The sequence below is a fragment of the Penaeus vannamei genome, chromosome 10 (assembly GCF_042767895.1).
Source record: "Penaeus vannamei isolate JL-2024 chromosome 10, ASM4276789v1, whole genome shotgun sequence".
Lineage (NCBI taxonomy): Eukaryota > Metazoa > Arthropoda > Malacostraca > Decapoda > Penaeidae > Penaeus > Penaeus vannamei.
The window spans coordinates 33,155,673-33,173,172 of NC_091558.1; the positions used below are offsets into that span (position 1 = coordinate 33,155,673).

General features: G+C 44.7%; 1 protein-coding gene across 1 annotated transcript; it reads left to right on the top strand.

The window, feature by feature from the left end:
* Positions 1-1,445: 1,445 nt before the first annotated feature.
* LOC138862915 (uncharacterized) lies at positions 1,446-9,902 on the top strand. Its single transcript, XM_070126110.1, has 7 exons — positions 1,446-1,559; positions 3,091-3,354; positions 7,639-8,001; positions 8,332-8,529; positions 8,662-8,793; positions 9,388-9,519; positions 9,774-9,902. The coding sequence occupies exons 1-7, from the start codon at positions 1,446-1,448 to the stop codon at positions 9,900-9,902; spliced, it is 1,332 nt and encodes a 443-aa protein (XP_069982211.1).
* Positions 9,903-17,500: the final 7,598 nt, after the last annotated feature.

Genomic DNA, 17,500 nt, shown 5'->3' on the forward strand with positions numbered 1-17,500 from the left:
CTCATGATATTATGTATTTCTTACGTAGAGAGTCAATGTAATAGAAAGAAGAAACCGTGATAATGATACTTTTAAAACAAAAGCTACTACTTGATATAATGATAATAATGACAGTAATAACAATGATAAAAAAGGCTCATGGTGATAATAATAGCAATAGGATAATAATAGTAATGATAAAACAGTGAAAATCATGACAATAACAATAATAATAAAATGCTACTGATGACGATAATACCAATAATCGCAGGTTAATAATAATAATAATGATAAAATAATGATAAAGTGAAAATCATGATAATAACAATAATGATGATCATGGTATTTTTATGATACTGATACTGATAATAACGACAATTGTAATGATAACAATAATAAAAAAATATGGTACAGCAGTGATGATGATAATGATAACATTAATAATGGTAGATATAATAATAATAATAACAATAATAGCAATAATAAAATTATAACAATAATAGCAATAACTATGATTATAATAACTATAATATTGATATTAATACTGTTGCTCTTAATAGCATTAATAATTGCAATAATATAATTGGGGCTAATAACATTAATGGAAAAACAATAACACTAATAATTATAATACCAGTAACAACAACAGCAACAATAATAATAACAGTGTTAATGAAAATCATATAAAATCACATTAATAATACAAATAATGACATGGGAATAATAATGATCATGATGAGCGTTGAAAGGATAATTCCAATAGCAATCATTATGGTATATCAGCAAGGATACAGATAATAGTAATGATCATGATGATAGTAATAGGGATAATTCTAATAGTAATGATTAATGTGAAATAAGCAATGGTAATGCTAACGGTAATGATCATGATGATAGCAGTAAGAACATTGATAACAGTAATGATCATGATGATAGTAACAAGGATAATGATAACAAAAAGGGACAATAAAAAACAACCAATCTTGCCAGGGACGCCCCAGGACCAAATCGTATGCAAATCAGCCAGAACTTCACAAACTACTTCCTCGTCTGTACTAAATTCGGAACCTTTCGCGTCTGCATTCAAAGCAAACTGCTTGTTAATGCTGAAAGATTTATATCTCAAAACTTAAGCTATTTCGGATGTCTTCATTCATGGCGGAACATTCATACTTAATACTCTTGATGAATTCGGCAAAGGGAATTTGGTCTGCAAGGAAACGTTATTTAAAAATGACTCATTAATTTTGATAAAAAGTTTTTGGTTTATTCACTTTTTTTCCATGGCAACCTTCGCATGGGCGGCACGTGTTATCTCGGCCGTGGTCCGTTGACTTCTTGTTTACGTGCGGCCGCTGCGTCATCGGGGACCGTTGCTCTCGGACGATCTCCCGCCGCGGGAAATTTCCAGAACTTTGGATTGGATGGGAGTGAAGAATTTCGGAACTTCGGATTTGAGGCGAATGATGATTTTCGGGACTGAACTTGATGATTTTCGGGACTTTGGATTTGAGGCGAGTGAAGAATTTCAGAACTTTGGATTTGAGGCGAGTGAAGAATTTCGGAACTTTGAATTTGAGGCGAGTGATGATTTTCGGGACTGAACTTAATGATTTTCGGGACTTTGGATTTGAGGCGAGTGAAGAATTTCAGAACTTTGGATTTGAGGCGAGTGAAGAATTTCGGAACTTCGAATTTGAGGCGAGTGATGATTTTCGGGACTGAACTTGATGATTTTCGGAACTTTGGATTTGATGGGTTTGAAGAATTTCGGCTTTGAATTTGACGGGAGTGAAGACTTTCGGAACTTGGAATTTGATGGGAGTTAATAATTTCGGAACTGTGAATTTGAGGCGAGAGATGATTTTCGGGACTGAATGATTTTCGGAACTTTGGCTTTGACGGGAGTGAAGAATTTCGGAACTTTGGATTTGAGGCGAGAGATGATTTTCGGGACCGAACTTAATGATTTTCGGAACTTTGGATTTGATTGGTTTAGAATTTCGGAACTTTGGATTTGAGGCGAGTGATGATTTTCGGAACTTTGGATTTGAGGCGAGAGATGATTTTCGGAACTTTGGATTTGAGGCGAGTGAAGAATTTCGGAACTTTGGATTTGAGGCGAGTGATGATTTTCGGAACTTTGGATTTGAGGCGAGAGATGATTTTCGGAACTTTGGATTTGAGGCGAGTGAAGAATTTCGGAACTTTGGATTTGAGGCGAGTGAAGAATTTCGGAACTTTGGATGTGAGGCGAATGATGATTTTCGGAACTTTGGATTTGAGGCGAGAGATGATTTTCGGAACTTTGGATTTGAGGCGAGAGATGATTTTCGGAACTTTGGATTTGAGGCGAGTGAAGATTTTCGGAACTTTGGATTTGACGGGAGTGAAGAATTTCGGAACTTTGGATTTGAGGCGAGAGATGATTTTCGGAACTTTGGATTTGAGGCGAGTGAAGAATTTCGGAACTTTGGATTTGACGGGAGTGAAGAATTTCGGAACTTTGGATTTGAGGCGAGAGATGATTTTCGGAACTTTGGATTTGAGGCGAGTGAAGAATTTCGGAACTTTGGATTTGAGGCGAGAGATGATTTTCGGAACTTTGGATTTGAGGCGAGAGATGATTTTCGGAACTTTGGATTTGAGGCGAGTGAAGAATTTCGGAACTTTGGATTTGAGGCGAATGATGATTTTCGGAACTTTGGATTTGAGGCGAGAGATGATTTTCGGAACTTTGGATTTGAGGCGAGAGATGATTTTCGGAACTTTGGATTTGAGGCGAGAGATGATTTTCGGAACTTTGGATTTGAGGCGAGTGAAGAATTTCGGAACTTTGGATTTGAGGCGAATGATGATTTTCGGAACTTTGGATTTGAGGCGAGAGATGATTTTCGGAACTTTGGATTTGAGGCGAGAGATGATTTTCGGAACTTTGGATTTGATGGGAGTGAAGATTTTCGGAACTTTGGATTTGAGGCGAGTGATGATTTTCGGAACTTTGGATTTGACGGGATTGAAGAATTTCGGAACTTTGGATTTGAGGCGAGAGATGATTTTCGGAACTTTGGATTTGACGGGAGTGAAGAATTTCGGAACTTTGGATTTGAGGCGAGAGATGATTTTCGGAACTTTGGATTTGAGGCGAGTGAAGATTTTCGGGACTTTGGATTTGAGGCGAATGATGATTTTCGGAACTTTGGATTTGAGGCGAGTGAAGAATTTCGGAACTTTGGATTTGAGGCGAATGATGATTTTCGGAACTTTGGATTTGAGGCGAGAGATGATTTTCGGAACTTTGGATTGGATGGGAGTGAAGAATTTCGGAACTTTGGATTTGAGGCGAGTGATGATTTTCGGAACTTTGGATTTGAGGCGAGTGATGATTTTCGGAACTTTGGATTTGAGGCGAATGATGATTTTCGGAACTTTGGATTTGAGGCGAGTGATGATTTTCGGAACTTTGGATTTGAGGCGAGTGAAGAATTTCGGAACTTTGGATTTGAGGCGAGAGATGATTTTCGGAACTTTGGATTTGAGGCGAGTGATGATTTTCGGAACTTTGGATTTGAGGCGAGTGAAGAATTTCGGAACTTTGGATTTGAGGCGAGTGATGATTTTCGGAACTTTGGATTTGAGGCGAGTGAAGAATTTCGGAACTTTGGATTTGAGGCGAGTGATGATTTTCGGAACTTTGGATTTGAGGCGAATGATGATTTTCGGAACTTTGGATTTGAGGCGAATGATGATTTTCGGAACTTTGGATTTGAGGCGAGTGATGATTTTCGGAACTTTGGATTTGAGGCGAATGATGATTTTCGGAACTTTGGATTTGAGGCGAGAGATGATTTTTGGAACTTTGGATTTGAGGCGAGTGATGATTTTCGGAACTTTGGATTTGAGGCGAATGATGATTTTCGGAACTTTGGATTTGAGGCGAGTGATGATTTTCGGAACTTTGGATTTGAGGCGAGAGATGATTTTCGGAACTTTGGATTTGAGGCGAGAGATGATTTTCGGAACTTTGGATTTGAGGCGAGAGATGATTTTCGGAACTTTGGATTTGAGGCGAGAGATGATTTTTGGAACTTTGGATTTGAGGCGAGTGATGATTTTCGGAACTTTGGATTTGAGGCGAATGATGATTTTCGGAACTTTGGATTTGAGGCGAGTGATGATTTTCGGAACTTTGGATTTGAGGCGAGAGATGATTTTCGGAACTTTGGATTTGAGGCGAGTGATGATTTTCGGAACTTTGGATTTGAGGCGAGAGATGATTTTCGGAACTTTGGATTTGAGGCGAATGATGATTTTCGGAACTTTGGATTTGAGGCGAGAGATGATTTTTGGAACTTTGGATTTGAGGCGAGTGATGATTTTCGGAACTTTGGATTTGAGGCGAATGATGATTTTCGGAACTTTGGATTTGAGGCGAGTGATGATTTTCGGAACTTTGGATTTGAGGCGAGAGATGATTTTCGGAACTTTGGATTTGAGGCGAGAGATGATTTTCGGAACTTTGGATTTGAGGCGAATGATGATTTTCGGAACTTTGGATTTGAGGCGAGAGATGATTTTCGGAACTTTGGATTTGAGGCGAGAGATGATTTTCGGAACTTTGGATTTGAGGCGAGAGATGATTTTCGGAACTTTGGATTTGAGGCGAGAGATGATTTTCGGAACTTTGGATTTGAGGCGAGTGATGATTTTCGGAACTTTGGATTTGAGGCGAGAGATGATTTTCGGAACTTTGGATTTGAGGCGAGAGATGATTTTCGGAACTTTGGATTTGAGGCGAATGATGATTTTCGGAACTTTGGATTTGAGGCGAGAGATGATTTTCGGAACTTTGGATTTGAGGCGAGAGATGATTTTCGGAACTTTGGATTTGAGGCGAGAGATGATTTTCGGAACTTTGGATTTGAGGCGAGAGATGATTTTCGGAACTTTGGATTTGAGGCGAGAGATGATTTTCGGAACTTTGGATTTGAGGCGAGAGATGATTTTCGGAACTTTGGATTTGAGGCGAGAGATGATTTTCGGAACTTTGGATTTGAGGCGAGAGATGATTTTCGGAACTTTGGATTTGAGGCGAGAGATGATTTTCGGAACTTTGGATTTGAGGCGAGAGATGATTTTCGGAACTTTGGATTTGAGGCGAGAGATGATTTTCGGAACTTTGGATTTGAGGCGAGAGATGATTTTCGGAACTTTGGATTTGAGGCGAGAGATGATTTTCGGAACTTTGGATTTGAGGCGAGAGATGATTTTCGGAACTTTGGATTTGAGGCGAGAGATGATTTTCGGAACTTTGGATTTGAGGCGAGAGATGATTTTCGGAACTTTGGATTTGAGGCGAGAGATGATTTTCGGAACTTTGGATTTGAGGCGAGTGATGATTTTCGGAACTTTGGATTTGAGGCGAGAGATGATTTTCGGAACTTTGGATTTGAGGCGAGTGATGATTTTCGGAACTTTGGATTTGAGGCGAGAGATGATTTTCGGAACTTTGGATTTGAGGCGAGAGATGATTTTCGGAACTTTGGATTTGAGGCGAGAGATGATTTTTGGAACTTTGGATTTGAGGCGAGTGAAGAATTTCGGAACTTTGGATTTGAGGCGAGAGATGATTTTCGGAACTTTGGATTTGAGGCGAGAGATGATTTTCGGAACTTTGGATTTGAGGCGAGTGATGATTTTCGGGACCGAACTTAATGATTTTCGGGACTTTGGATTTGAGGCGAGTGATGATTTTCGGAACTTTGGATTGGATGGGAGTGAAGAATTTCGGAACTTTGGATTTGAGGCGAGAGATGATTTTCGGGACCGAACTTAATGATTTTCGGAACTTTGGATTTGATGGGAGTGAAGAATTTCGGAACTTTGGATTTGAGGCGAGTGATGATTTTCGGAACTTTGGATTTGAGGCGAATGATGATTTTCGGAACTTTGGATTTGAGGCGAGTGATGATTTTCGGAACTTTGGATTTGAGGCGAGAGATGATTTTCGGAACTTTGGATTTGAGGCGAGTGAAGAATTTCGGAACTTTGGATTTGAGGCGAGAGATGATTTTCGGAACTTTGGATTTGAGGCGAGAGATGATTTTCGGAACTTTGGATTTGAGGCGAGTGAAGAATTTCGGAACTTTGGATTTGAGGCGAATGATGATTTTCGGAACTTTGGATTTGAGGCGAGAGATGATTTTCGGAACTTTGGATTTGAGGCGAGAGATGATTTTCGGAACTTTGGATTTGACGGGATTGAAGAATTTCGGAACTTTGGATTTGACGGGAGTGAAGAATTTCGGAACTTTGGATTTGAGGCGAGAGATGATTTTCGGAACTTTGGATTTGACGGGAGTGAAGAATTTCGGAACTTTGGATTTGAGGCGAGAGATGATTTTCGGAACTTTGGATTTGAGGCGAGTGAAGATTTTCGGAACTTTGGATTTGAGGCGAGAGATGATTTTCGGAACTTTGGATTTGAGGCGAGAGATGATTTTCGGAACTTTGGATTTGAGGCGAGAGATGATTTTCGGAACTTTGGATTTGAGGCGAGTGAAGAATTTCGGAACTTTGGATTTGAGGCGAGAGATGATTTTCGGAACTTTGGATTTGAGGCGAGAGATGATTTTCGGGACCGAACTTAATGATTTTCGGAACTTTGGATTTGATGGGAGTGAAGATTTTCGGAACTTTGGATTTGAGGCGAGTGATGATTTTCGGAACTTTGGATTTGAGGCGAGTGATGATTTTCGGAACTTTGGATTTGAGGCGAGTGATGATTTTCGGAACTTTGGATTTGAGGCGAGTGATGATTTTCGGAACTTTGGATTTGACGGGATTGAAGAATTTCGGAACTTTGGATTTGACGGGAGTGAAGAATTTCGGAACTTTGGATTTGAGGCGAGAGATGATTTTCGGAACTTTGGATTTGACGGGAGTGAAGAATTTCGGAACTTTGGATTTGAGGCGAGAGATGATTTTCGGAACTTTGGATTTGACGGGATTGAAGAATTTCGGAACTTTGGATTTGACGGGAGTGAAGAATTTCGGAACTTTGGATTTGAGGCGAGAGATGATTTTCGGAACTTTGGATTTGACGGGAGTGAAGAATTTCGGAACTTTGGATTTGAGGCGAGAGATGATTTTCGGAACTTTGGATTTGACGGGAGTGAAGAATTTCGGAACTTTGGATTTGAGGCGAGTGATGATTTTCGGAACTTTGGATTTGACGGGATTGAAGAATTTCGGAACTTTGGATTTGACGGGAGTGAAGAATTTCGGAACTTTGGATTTGAGGCGAGAGATGATTTTCGGGACCGAACTTGATGATTTTCGGAACTTTGGATTTGACGGGAGTGAAGAATTTCGGAACTTCGGATTTGAGGCGAATGATGATTTTCGGGACTGAACTTGATGATTTTCGGGACTTTGGACTTTCCGAAAATCATCACTCGCCTGAGTGATGATTTTCGGAACTTTGGATTTGAGGCGAGAGATGATTTTCGGAACTTTGGATTTGAGGCGAGTGATGATTTTCGGAACTTTGGATTTGAGGCGAGAGATGATTTTCGGAACTTTGGATTTGAGGCGAGTGATGATTTTCGGAACTTTGGATTTGAGGCGAGAGATGATTTTCGGAACTTTGGATTTGAGGCGAGTGAAGAATTTCGGAACTTTGGATTTGAGGCGAGAGATGATTTTCGGAACTTTGAATTTGACGGGATTGAAGAATTTCGGAACTTTGGATTTGAGGCGAGAGATGATTTTCGGAACTTTGGATTTGACGGGATTGAAGAATTTCGGAACTTTGGATTTGAGGCGAGAGATGATTTTCGGAACTTTGAATTTGACGGGATTGAAGAATTTCGGAACTTTGGATTTGAGGCGAGAGATGATTTTCGGAACTTTGGATTTGACGGGATTGAAGAATTTCGGAACTTTGAATTTGAGGCAAGAGATGATTCTCGGAACTTTGGATTTGACGGGATTGAAGAATTTCGGAACTTTGGATTTGAGGCGAGTGATGATTTTCGGAACTTTGGATTTGACGGGATTGAAGAATTTCGGAACTTTGGATTTGAGGCGAGAGATGATTTTCGGAACTTTGGATTTGACGGGATTGAAGAATTTCGGAACTTTGGATTTGAGGCGAGAGATGATTTTCGGAACTTTGGATTTGACGGGATTGAAGAATTTCGGAACTTTGGATTTGAGGCGAGAGATGATTTTCGGAACTTTGGATTTGACGGGATTGAAGAATTTCGGAACTTTGGATTTGAGGCGAGAGATGATTTTCGGAACTTTGGATTTGACGGGATTGAAGAATTTCGGAACTTTGGATTTGAGGCGAGTGATGATTTTCGGAACTTTGGATTTGACGGGATTGAAGAATTTCGGAACTTTGAATTTGAGGCAAGAGATGATTCTCGGAACTTTGGATTTGACGGGATTGAAGAATTTCGGAACTTTGGATTTGAGGCAAGAGATGATTCTCGGAACTTTGGATTTGACGGGAATGAAGAATTTCGGAACTTTGGATTTGAGGCGAGAGATGATTTTCGGAACTTTGGATTTGACGGGATTGAAGAATTTCGGAACTTTGGATTTGAGGCGAGAGATGATTTTCGGAACTTTGGATTTGACGGGATTGAAGAATTTCGGAACTTTGAATTTGAGGCGAGAGATGATTTTCGGAACTTTGGATTTGACGGGATTGAAGAATTTCGGAACTTTGAATTTGAGGCAAGAGATGATTCTCGGAACTTTGGATTTGACGGGATTGAAGAATTTCGGAACTTTGGATTTGAGGCGAGAGATGATTTTCGGAACTTTGGATTTGACGGGATTGAAGAATTTCGGAACTTTGGATTTGAGGCGAGAGATGATTTTCGGAACTTTGGATTTGACGGGATTGAAGAATTTCGGAACTTTGGATTTGAGGCGAGTGATGATTTTCGGAACTTTGGATTTGACGGGATTGAAGAATTTCGGAACTTTGGATTTGAGGCGAGAGATGATTTTCGGAACTTTGGATTTGACGGGATTGAAGAATTTCGGAACTTTGGATTTGAGGCGAGAGATGATTTTCGGAACTTTGGATTTGACGGGATTGAAGAATTTCGGAACTTTGGATTTGAGGCGAGAGATGATTTTCGGAACTTTGGATTTGACGGGATTGAAGAATTTCGGAACTTTGGATTTGAGGCGAGAGATGATTTTCGGAACTTTGGATTTGACGGGATTGAAGAATTTCGGAACTTTGGATTTGAGGCGAGAGATGATTTTCGGAACTTTGGATTTGACGGGATTGAAGAATTTCGGAACTTTGGATTTGAGGCGAGAGATGATTTTCGGAACTTTGGATTTGACGGGATTGAAGAATTTCGGAACTTTGGATTTGAGGCGAGAGATGATTTTCGGAACTTTGGATTTGACGGGATTGAAGAATTTCGGAACTTTGAATTTGAGGCAAGAGATGATTCTCGGAACTTTGGATTTGACGGGATTGAAGAATTTCGGAACTTTGGATTTGAGGCGAGTGATGATTTTCGGAACTTTGGATTTGACGGGATTGAAGAATTTCGGAACTTTGGATTTGAGGCGAGAGATGATTTTCGGAACTTTGGATTTGACGGGATTGAAGAATTTCGGAACTTTGAATTTGAGGCAAGAGATGATTCTCGGGACCGAACTTAATGATATTCGGAACTTTGGATTGGATTGGTTTAGAATTTCGGAATTTTGGCGTTTGAAGATTTACATTATTTTGAATTTGATGCGAATAAAAGATTTCGGACATTGAATCTAATGCGAGTGAAGATTTTCGGAAATTTGAATTTGGTGCGGGAAAGGATTTTCAAAATGTTGAATTTGATGCGAGTGAAAGATTTCGGAACTTTACAAAATTCCGAATTTGATTTTTCGGAACACACGCTCCAAACTGATATTATAATAAAGATACTGACTTATCCAAATGTAAAAAAAAAGGAAACGCATAGTTATATCACGAAATACACGTCATGCATTAAAATAACAAGCTCACTGCATCGCCAGAGGAAGGTCATGCTGCTGACCTTCGCTCCTGGAGAGAAAGGTCGTTCCGCGAGGGTTGTTAAGGGGTCTTGTTGCACCAAATCATGTAGAGGGAAGTCGGGAGGAAACCTCTTTCCCTCGTTGTCCTTCTCTCTCCTTCCCTCCTCCTCTGTTGCTTCTCTCTCTCTCCTTCCTCGTCCGTTGCTTCTCTCTCCTTCCTTCCTCCTCTGTTGCTTCTCTCTCCTTCCTTCCTCCTCTGTTGCTTCTCTCTTTATCCTTCCTCCTCTGTTGCTTTTCTCTCCTTCCTTCCTCCTCTGTTGCTTCTCTCTCCTTCCTTCCTCCTCTGTTGCTTTTCTCTCCTTCCTTCCTCCTCTTTTGCTTTTCTCTCCTTCCTTCTCTGTTGCTTCTCTCTTTATCTTTCCTCCTCTGTTGCTTTTCTCTCCTTCCTCCTCTGTTGCTTCTCTCTTTATCCTTCCTCCTCTGTTGCTTCTCTCCCCTTCCTTCCTCCTCTGTTGCCTCTCTCTTTCTCCTTCCTCCTCTGTTGCTTTTCTCTCCTCCCTCCTCTGTTGCTTCTCTCTCCTTCCTTCCTCCTCTGTTGCTTCTCTCTTTATCCTTCCTCCTCTGTTGCTTTTCTCTCCTTCCTCCTCTGTTGCTCCTCTCTCCTTCCTTCCTCCTCTGTTGCTTCTCTCTCCTTCCTTTCTCCTCTGTTGCTCCTCTCTCCTTCCTTCCTCCTCTGTTGCTTCTCTCTCCTTCCTTCCTCCTCTGTTGCTTCTCTCTTTATTCTTCCTCCTCTGTTGCTTCTCTCTCCTTCCTCCTCTGTTGCTTCTCTCTCTTTCCTTCTTCCTCTGTTGCTTCTATCTCCTTCGTCCTCTGTTGCTTCTCTCTCCTTCCTTCCTCCTCTGTTGCTTCTCTCTCCTTCCTTCCTCCTCTGTTGCTTCTCTCTCCTTCCTTCCTCCTCTGTTCCTTCTCTCTCCTTCCTCATCAGTTGTTCCTCTCTCCTTCCTCCCTCCTCTCTTGCTTCTCTCTTCTTCCTTCCTCTTCTGTTGCTTCTCTCTCCTTCCTTCCTCCTCTGTTGCTCCTCTCTCCTTCCTTCCTCCTCTGTTGCTTCTCTCTCCTTCCTTCCTCCTCTGTTGCTTCTCTCTTTATTCTTCCTCCTCTGTTGCTTCTCTCTCCTTCCTCCTCTGTTGCTTCTCTCTCTTTCCTTCTTCCTCTGTTGCTTCTATCTCCTTCGTCCTCTGTTGCTTCTCTCTCCTTCCTTCCTCCTCTGTTGCTTCTCTCTCCTTCCTTCCTCCTCTGTTGCTTCTCTCTCCTTCCTTCCTCCTCTGTTGCTTCTCTCTCCTTCCTCCTCCGTTGCTTCTCTCTCCTTCCTTCCTCCTCTGTTGCTTCTCTCTCCTTCCTCCTCCGTTGCTTCTCTCTCCTTCCTTCCTCCTCTGTTGCTTCTCTCTCCTTCCTCCTCTGTTGCTTCTCTCTCCTTGCTCCTCTGTTGCTTCTCTCTCCTTCCTCCTCCGTTGCTTCTCTCTCCTTCCTTCCTCCTCTGTTGCTTCTCTCTCCTTCCTCCTCTGTTGCTTCTCTCTCCTTCCTCTACCGTTGCTTCTCTCTCTTTCCTTCTTCCTCTGTTGCTTCTATCTCCTTCGTCCTCCGTTGCTTCTCTCTCCTTCCTTCCTCCTCTGTTGCTTCTCTCTCCTTCCTTCCTCCTCTGTTGCTTCTCTCTCCTTCCTCCTCTGTTGCTTCTCTCTCCTTCCTCCTCTGTTGCTTCTCTCTCCTTCCTCTACCGTTGCTTCTCTCTCTTTCCTTCTTCCTCTGTTGCTTCTATCTCCTTCCTCCTCCGTTGCTTCTCTCTCCTTCCTTCCTCCTCTGTTGCTTCTCTCTCCTTCCTTCCTCCTCTGTTGCTTCTCTCTCCTTCCTTCCTCCTCTGTTGCTTCTCTCTCCTTCCTCCTCTGTTGCTTCTCTCTCCTTCCTTCCTCCTCTGTTGCTTCTCTCTCCTTCCTCCTCCGTTGCTTCTCTCTCCTTCCTTCCTCCTCTGTTCCTTCTCTCTCCTTCCTCCTCTGTTGCTTCTCTCTCCTTCCTCTACCGTTGCTTCTCTCTCTTTCCTTCTTCCTCTGTTGCTTCTATCTCCTTCGTCCTCCGTTGCTTCTCTCTCCTTCCTTCCTCCTCTGTTGCTTCTCTCTCCTTCCTTCCTCCTCTGTTGCTTCTCTCTCCTTCCTCCTCTGTTGCTTCTCTCTCCTTCCTCCTCTGTTGCTTCTCTCTCCTTCCTCTACCGTTGCTTCTCTCTCTTTCCTTCTTCCTCTGTTGCTTCTATCTCCTTCGTCCTCCGTTGCTTCTCTCTCCTTCCTTCCTCCTCTGTTGCTTCTCTCTCCTTCCTTCCTCCTCTGTTGCTTCTCTCTCCTTCCTTCCTCCTCTGTTGCTTCTCTCTCCTTCCTTCCTCCTCTGTTGCTTCTCTCTCCTTCCTCCTCTGTTGCTTCTCTCTCCTTCCTCCTCTGTTGCTTCTCTCTCCTTCCTCCTCTGTTGCTTCTCTCTCCTTCCTCCTCTGTTGCTTCTCTCTCCTTCCTTCCTCCTCTGTTGCTTCTCTCTCCTTCCTCCTCCGTTGCTTCTCTCTCCTTCCTTCCTCCTCTGTTGCTTCTCTCTCCTTCCTCCTCTGTTGCTTCTCTCTCCTTCCTCTACCGTTGCTTCTCTCTCTTTCCTTCTTCCTCTGTTGCTTCTATCTCCTTCGTCCTCCGTTGCTTCTCTCTGCTTCCTTCCTCCTCTGTTGCTTCTCTCTCCTTCCTTCCTCCTCTGTTGCTTCTCTCTCCTTCCTTCCTCCTCTGTTGCTTCTCTCTCCTTCCTTCCTCCTCTGTTGCTTCTCTCTCCTTCCTTCCTCCTCTGTTGCTTCTCTCTCCTTCCTCCTCTGTTGCTTCTCTCTCCTTCCTCCTCTGTTGCTTCTCTCTCCTTCCTCCTCTGTTGCTTCTCTCTCCTTCCTCCTCTGTTGCTTCTCTCTCCTTCCTTCCTCCTCTGTTGCTTCTCTCTCCTTCCTCCTCCGTTGCTTCTCTCTCCTTCCTTCCTCCTCTGTTGCTTCTCTCTCCTTCCTCCTCTGTTGCTTCTCTCTCCTTCCTCTACCGTTGCTTCTCTCTCTTTCCTTCTTCCTCTGTTGCTTCTATCTCCTTCGTCCTCCGTTGCTTCTCTCTCCTTCCTTCCTCCTCTGTTGCTTCTCTCTCCTTCCTTCCTCCTCTGTTGCTTCTCTCTCCTTCCTCCTCTGTTGCTTCTCTCTCCTTCCTCCTCTGTTGCTTCTCTCTCCTTCCTCTACCGTTGCTTCTCTCTCTTTCCTTCTTCCTCTGTTGCTTCTATCTCCTTCGTCCTCCGTTGCTTCTCTCTCCTTCCTTCCTCCTCTGTTGCTTCTCTCTCCTTCCTTCCTCCTCTGTTGCTTCTCTCTCCTTCCTCCTCTGTTGCTTCTCTCTCCTTCCTCCTCTGTTGCTTCTCTCTCCTTCCTCTACCCTTGCTTCTCTCTCTTTCCTTCTTCCTCTGTTGCTTCTATCTCCTTCCTCCTCCGTTGCTTCTCTCTCCTTCCTTCCTCCTCTGTTGCTTCTCTCTCCTTCCTTCCTCCTCTGTTGCTTCTCTCTCCTTCCTTCCTCCTCTGTTGCTTCTCTCTCCTTCCTTCCTCCTCTGTTGCTTCTCTCTCCTTCCTTCCTCCTCTGTTGCTTCTCTCTCCTTCCTTCCTCCTCTGTTGCTTCTCTCTCCTTCCTCCTCTGTTGCTTCTCTCTCCTTCCTTCCTCCTCTGTTGCTTCTCTCTCCTTCCTCCTCCGTTGCTTCTCTCTCCTTCCTTCCTCCTCTGTTGCTTCTCTCTCCTTCCTCCTCTGTTGCTTCTCTCTCCTTCCTCCTCTGTTGCTTCTCTCTCCTTCCTCTACCGTTGCTTCTCTCTCCTTCCTTCCTCCTCTGTTGCTTCTCTCTCCTTCCTTCCTCCTCTGTTGCTTCTCTCTCCTTCCTTCCTCCTCTGTTGCTTCTCTCTTTATCCTTCCTCCTCTGTTGCTTCTCTCTCCTTCCTTCCTCCTCTGTTGCTTCTCTCTCCTTCCTTCCTCCTCTGTTGCTTCTCTCTCCTTCCTCCTCTGTTGCTTCTCTCTCCTTCCTTCCTCCTCTGTTGCTTCTCTCTCCTTCCTCCTCCGTTGCTTCTCTCTCCTTCCTTCCTCCTCTGTTGCTTCTCTCTCCTTCCTTCCTCCTCTGTTGCTTCTCTCTCCTTCCTCCTCTGTTGCTTCTCTCTCCTTCCTTCCTCCTCTGTTGCTTCTCTCTCCTTCCTCCTCTGTTGCTTCTCTCTCCTTCCTTCCTCCTCTGTTGCTTCTCTCTCCTTCCTTCCTCCTCTGTTGCTTCTCTCTCCTTCCTCCGCTGTTGCTTCTCTCTCCTTCCTCTACCGTTGCTTCTCTCTCTTTCCTTCTTCCTCTGTTGCTTCTCTCTCCTTCCTCCGCTGTTGCTTCTCTCTCCTTCCTTCCTCCTCTGTTGCATCTCTCTCCTTCCTTCCTCCTCTGTTGCTTCTCTCTCCTTCCTCCTCCGTTGCTTCTCTCTCCTTCCTTCCTCCTCTGTTGCTTCTCTCTCCTTCCTTCCTCCTCTGTTGCTTCTCTCTCCTTCCTCCTCTGTTGCTTCTCTCTCCTTCCTTCCTCCTCTGTTGCTTCTCTCTCCTTCCTCCTCCGTTGCTTCTCTCTCCTTCCTTCCTCCTCTGTTGCTTCTCTCTCCTTCCTTCCTCCTCTGTTGCTTCTCTCTCCTTCCTCCTCTGTTGCTTCTCTCTCCTTCCTTCCTCCTCTGTTGCTTCTCTCTCCTTCCTTCCTCCTCTGTTGCTTCTCTCTCCTTCCTCCTCTGTTGCTTCTCTCTCCTTCCTCTACCGTTGCTTCTCTCTCTTTCCTTCTTCCTCTGTTGCTTCTCTCTCCTTCCTCTGTTGCTTGTCTCTCCTTCCTTCCTCCTCTGTTGCATCTCTCTCCTTCCTTCCTCCTCTGTTGCTTCTCTCTCCTTCCTTCCTCCTCTGTTGCTTCTCTCTCCTTCCTCCGCTGTTGCTTCTCTCTCCTTCCTCTGTTGCTTCTCTCTCCTTCCTTCCTCCTCTGTTGCATCTCTCTCCTTCCTTCCTCCTCCGTTGCTTCTCTCTCCTTCCTTCCTCCTCTGTTGCTCCTGCCTCCTTCCTGCGATGTTGCTTCTCCCTCCTTCTTCTGTTGCCTCTCTCTCCTTCCTTCCTCCTCTGTTGCTTCTCTCTCCTTCCTTCCTCCTCTGTTGCTTCTCTCTCCTTCCTTCCTCCTCTGTTGCTTCTCTCTCTCTCCTTCCTCCTCCGTTGCTTCTCTCTCCTTCCTTCCTCCTCTGTTGCTTCTCTCTCCTTCCTTCCTCCTCTGTTGCTTCTCTCTCCTTCCTCCTCCGTTGCTTCTCTCTCCTTCCTTCCTCCTCTGTTGCTTCTCTCTCCTTCCTTCCTCCTCTGTTGCTTCTCTCTCTCCTTCCTCCTCCGTTGCTTCTCTCTCCTTCCTTCCTCCTCTGTTGCTTCTCTCTCCTTCCTTCCTCCTCTGTTGCTTCTCTCTCCTTCCTTCCTCCTCTGTTGCTTCTCTCTTTATTCTTCCTCCTCTGTTGCTTCTCTCTCCTTCCTCTACCGTTGCTTCTCTCTCTTTCCTTCCTCCTCTGTTGCTTCTCTCTCCTTCCTTCCTCCTCTGTTGCTTCTCTCTCTCCTTCCTCCTCTGTTGCTTCTCTCTCCTTCCTCCTCTGTTGCTTCTATCTCCTTCGTCCTCTGTTGCTTCTCTCTCCTTCCTTCCTCCTCTGTTGCTTCTCTCTCCTTCCTCCTCCGTTGCTTCTCTCTCCTTCCTTCCTCCTCTGTTGCTTCTCTCTCCTTCCTCCTCTGTTGCTTCTCTCTCCTTCCTCTACCGTTGCTTCTCTCTCTTTCCTTCCTCCTCTGTTGCTTCTCTCTCCTTCCTTCCTCCTCTGTTGCTTCTCTCTCTCCTTCCTCCTCTGTTGCTTCTCTCTCCTTCCTCCTCTGTTGCTTCTCTCTCCTTCCTCCTCTGTTGCTTCTCTCTCCTTCCTTCCTCCTCTGTTGCTTCTCTCTCCTTCCTCCTCCGTTGCTTCTCTCTCCTTCCTTCCTCCTCTGTTGCTTCTCTCTCCTTCCTCCTCTGTTGCTTCTCTCTCCTTCCTCTACCGTTGCTTCTCTCTCTTTCCTTCCTCCTCTGTTGCTTCTATCTCCTTCGTCCTCTGTTGCTTCTCTCTCCTTCCTTCCTCCTCTGTTGCTTCTCTCTCCTTCCTCCTCTGTTGCTTCTCTCTCCTTCCTTCCTCCTCTGTTGCTTCTCTCTCCTTCCTCCTCTGTTGCTTCTCTTTCCTTCCTTCCTCCTCTGTTGCATCTCTCTCCTTCCTTCCTCCTCTGTTGCTTCTCTCTCTCTCCTTCCTCCTCCGTTGCTTCTCTCTCCTTCCTTCCTCCTCTGTTGCTTCTCTCTCCTTCCTTCCTCCTCTGTTGCTTCTCTCTTTATTCTTCCTCCTCTGTTGCTTCTCTCTCCTTCCTCCTCTGTTGCTTCTCTCTCCTTCCTCCTCCGTTGCTTCTCTCTCTTTCCTTCCTCCTCTGTTGCTTCTCTCTCCTTCGTCCTCTGTTGCTTCTCTCTCCTTCCTTCCTCCTCTGTTGCTTCTCTCTCCTTCCTTCCTCCTCTGTTGCTTCTCTCTCCTTCCTCCTCTGTTGCTTCTCTCTCTTTCCTTCCTCCTCTGTTGCTTCTCTCTCCTTCCTTCCTCCTCTGTTGCTTCTCTCTCCTTCCTTCCTCCTCCGTTGCTTCTCTCTCCTTCCTTCCTCCTCTGTTGCTTCTCTCTTTATTCTTCCTCCTCTGTTGCTTTTCTCTCCTTCCTCCTCTGTTCCTTCTCTCTCCTTCCTTACTCCTCCGTTGCTTCTCTCTCATTCCTTCCTCCTCTGCTTCAGTTGATTTACTTTTGTTTACCTTACTAAAGCTAAATCTTCTGTCAGCTTACCCCCCCCCCCCCCCTGCCGCATGGTCCTAAAGAACCTCCCTTTTGCTTACCTCTCCACCCCACCCCCCTTCTGCTTCAATGTAGGCCTACCCATATCCATACCCAATACCCCCACTCCGCATTGTCCTGCCTAACCCTCCATTTCCTCTTCCCATTTCCCCTTAGATTACCCTCCCTCCCGTCTGTCAAATACCCGCTTCCCCTTCTCTGCTCGAGTCCCCCCCACCCCCACCCTCTTTCTCCTCCACGCCATGCCCCCCCCCCCTTGAACTCATTCCTTTCCTTCCTCTGCAATACCCTGATCCTTGTCGTCTTTCCTCTTCCATACCCTTATCGTTCCCTCTCCCTTCCCCTTATTCTCCCTCCCCCTTATCCTCATACTTGCCCCAATCCTCTTACTCCCTTCCACCTCCCATACCCCTATCCTTCCCTCTCCTTTATCCTTATCCTTCCTTCCCTTCCCCCTATCCTTCCTCCCCCATTCCCCCTATCGTCCCCTTCCCGTACCCCTCACAGCAAGATACCGAAATCCTGAATAATGCACGCTTTCGGA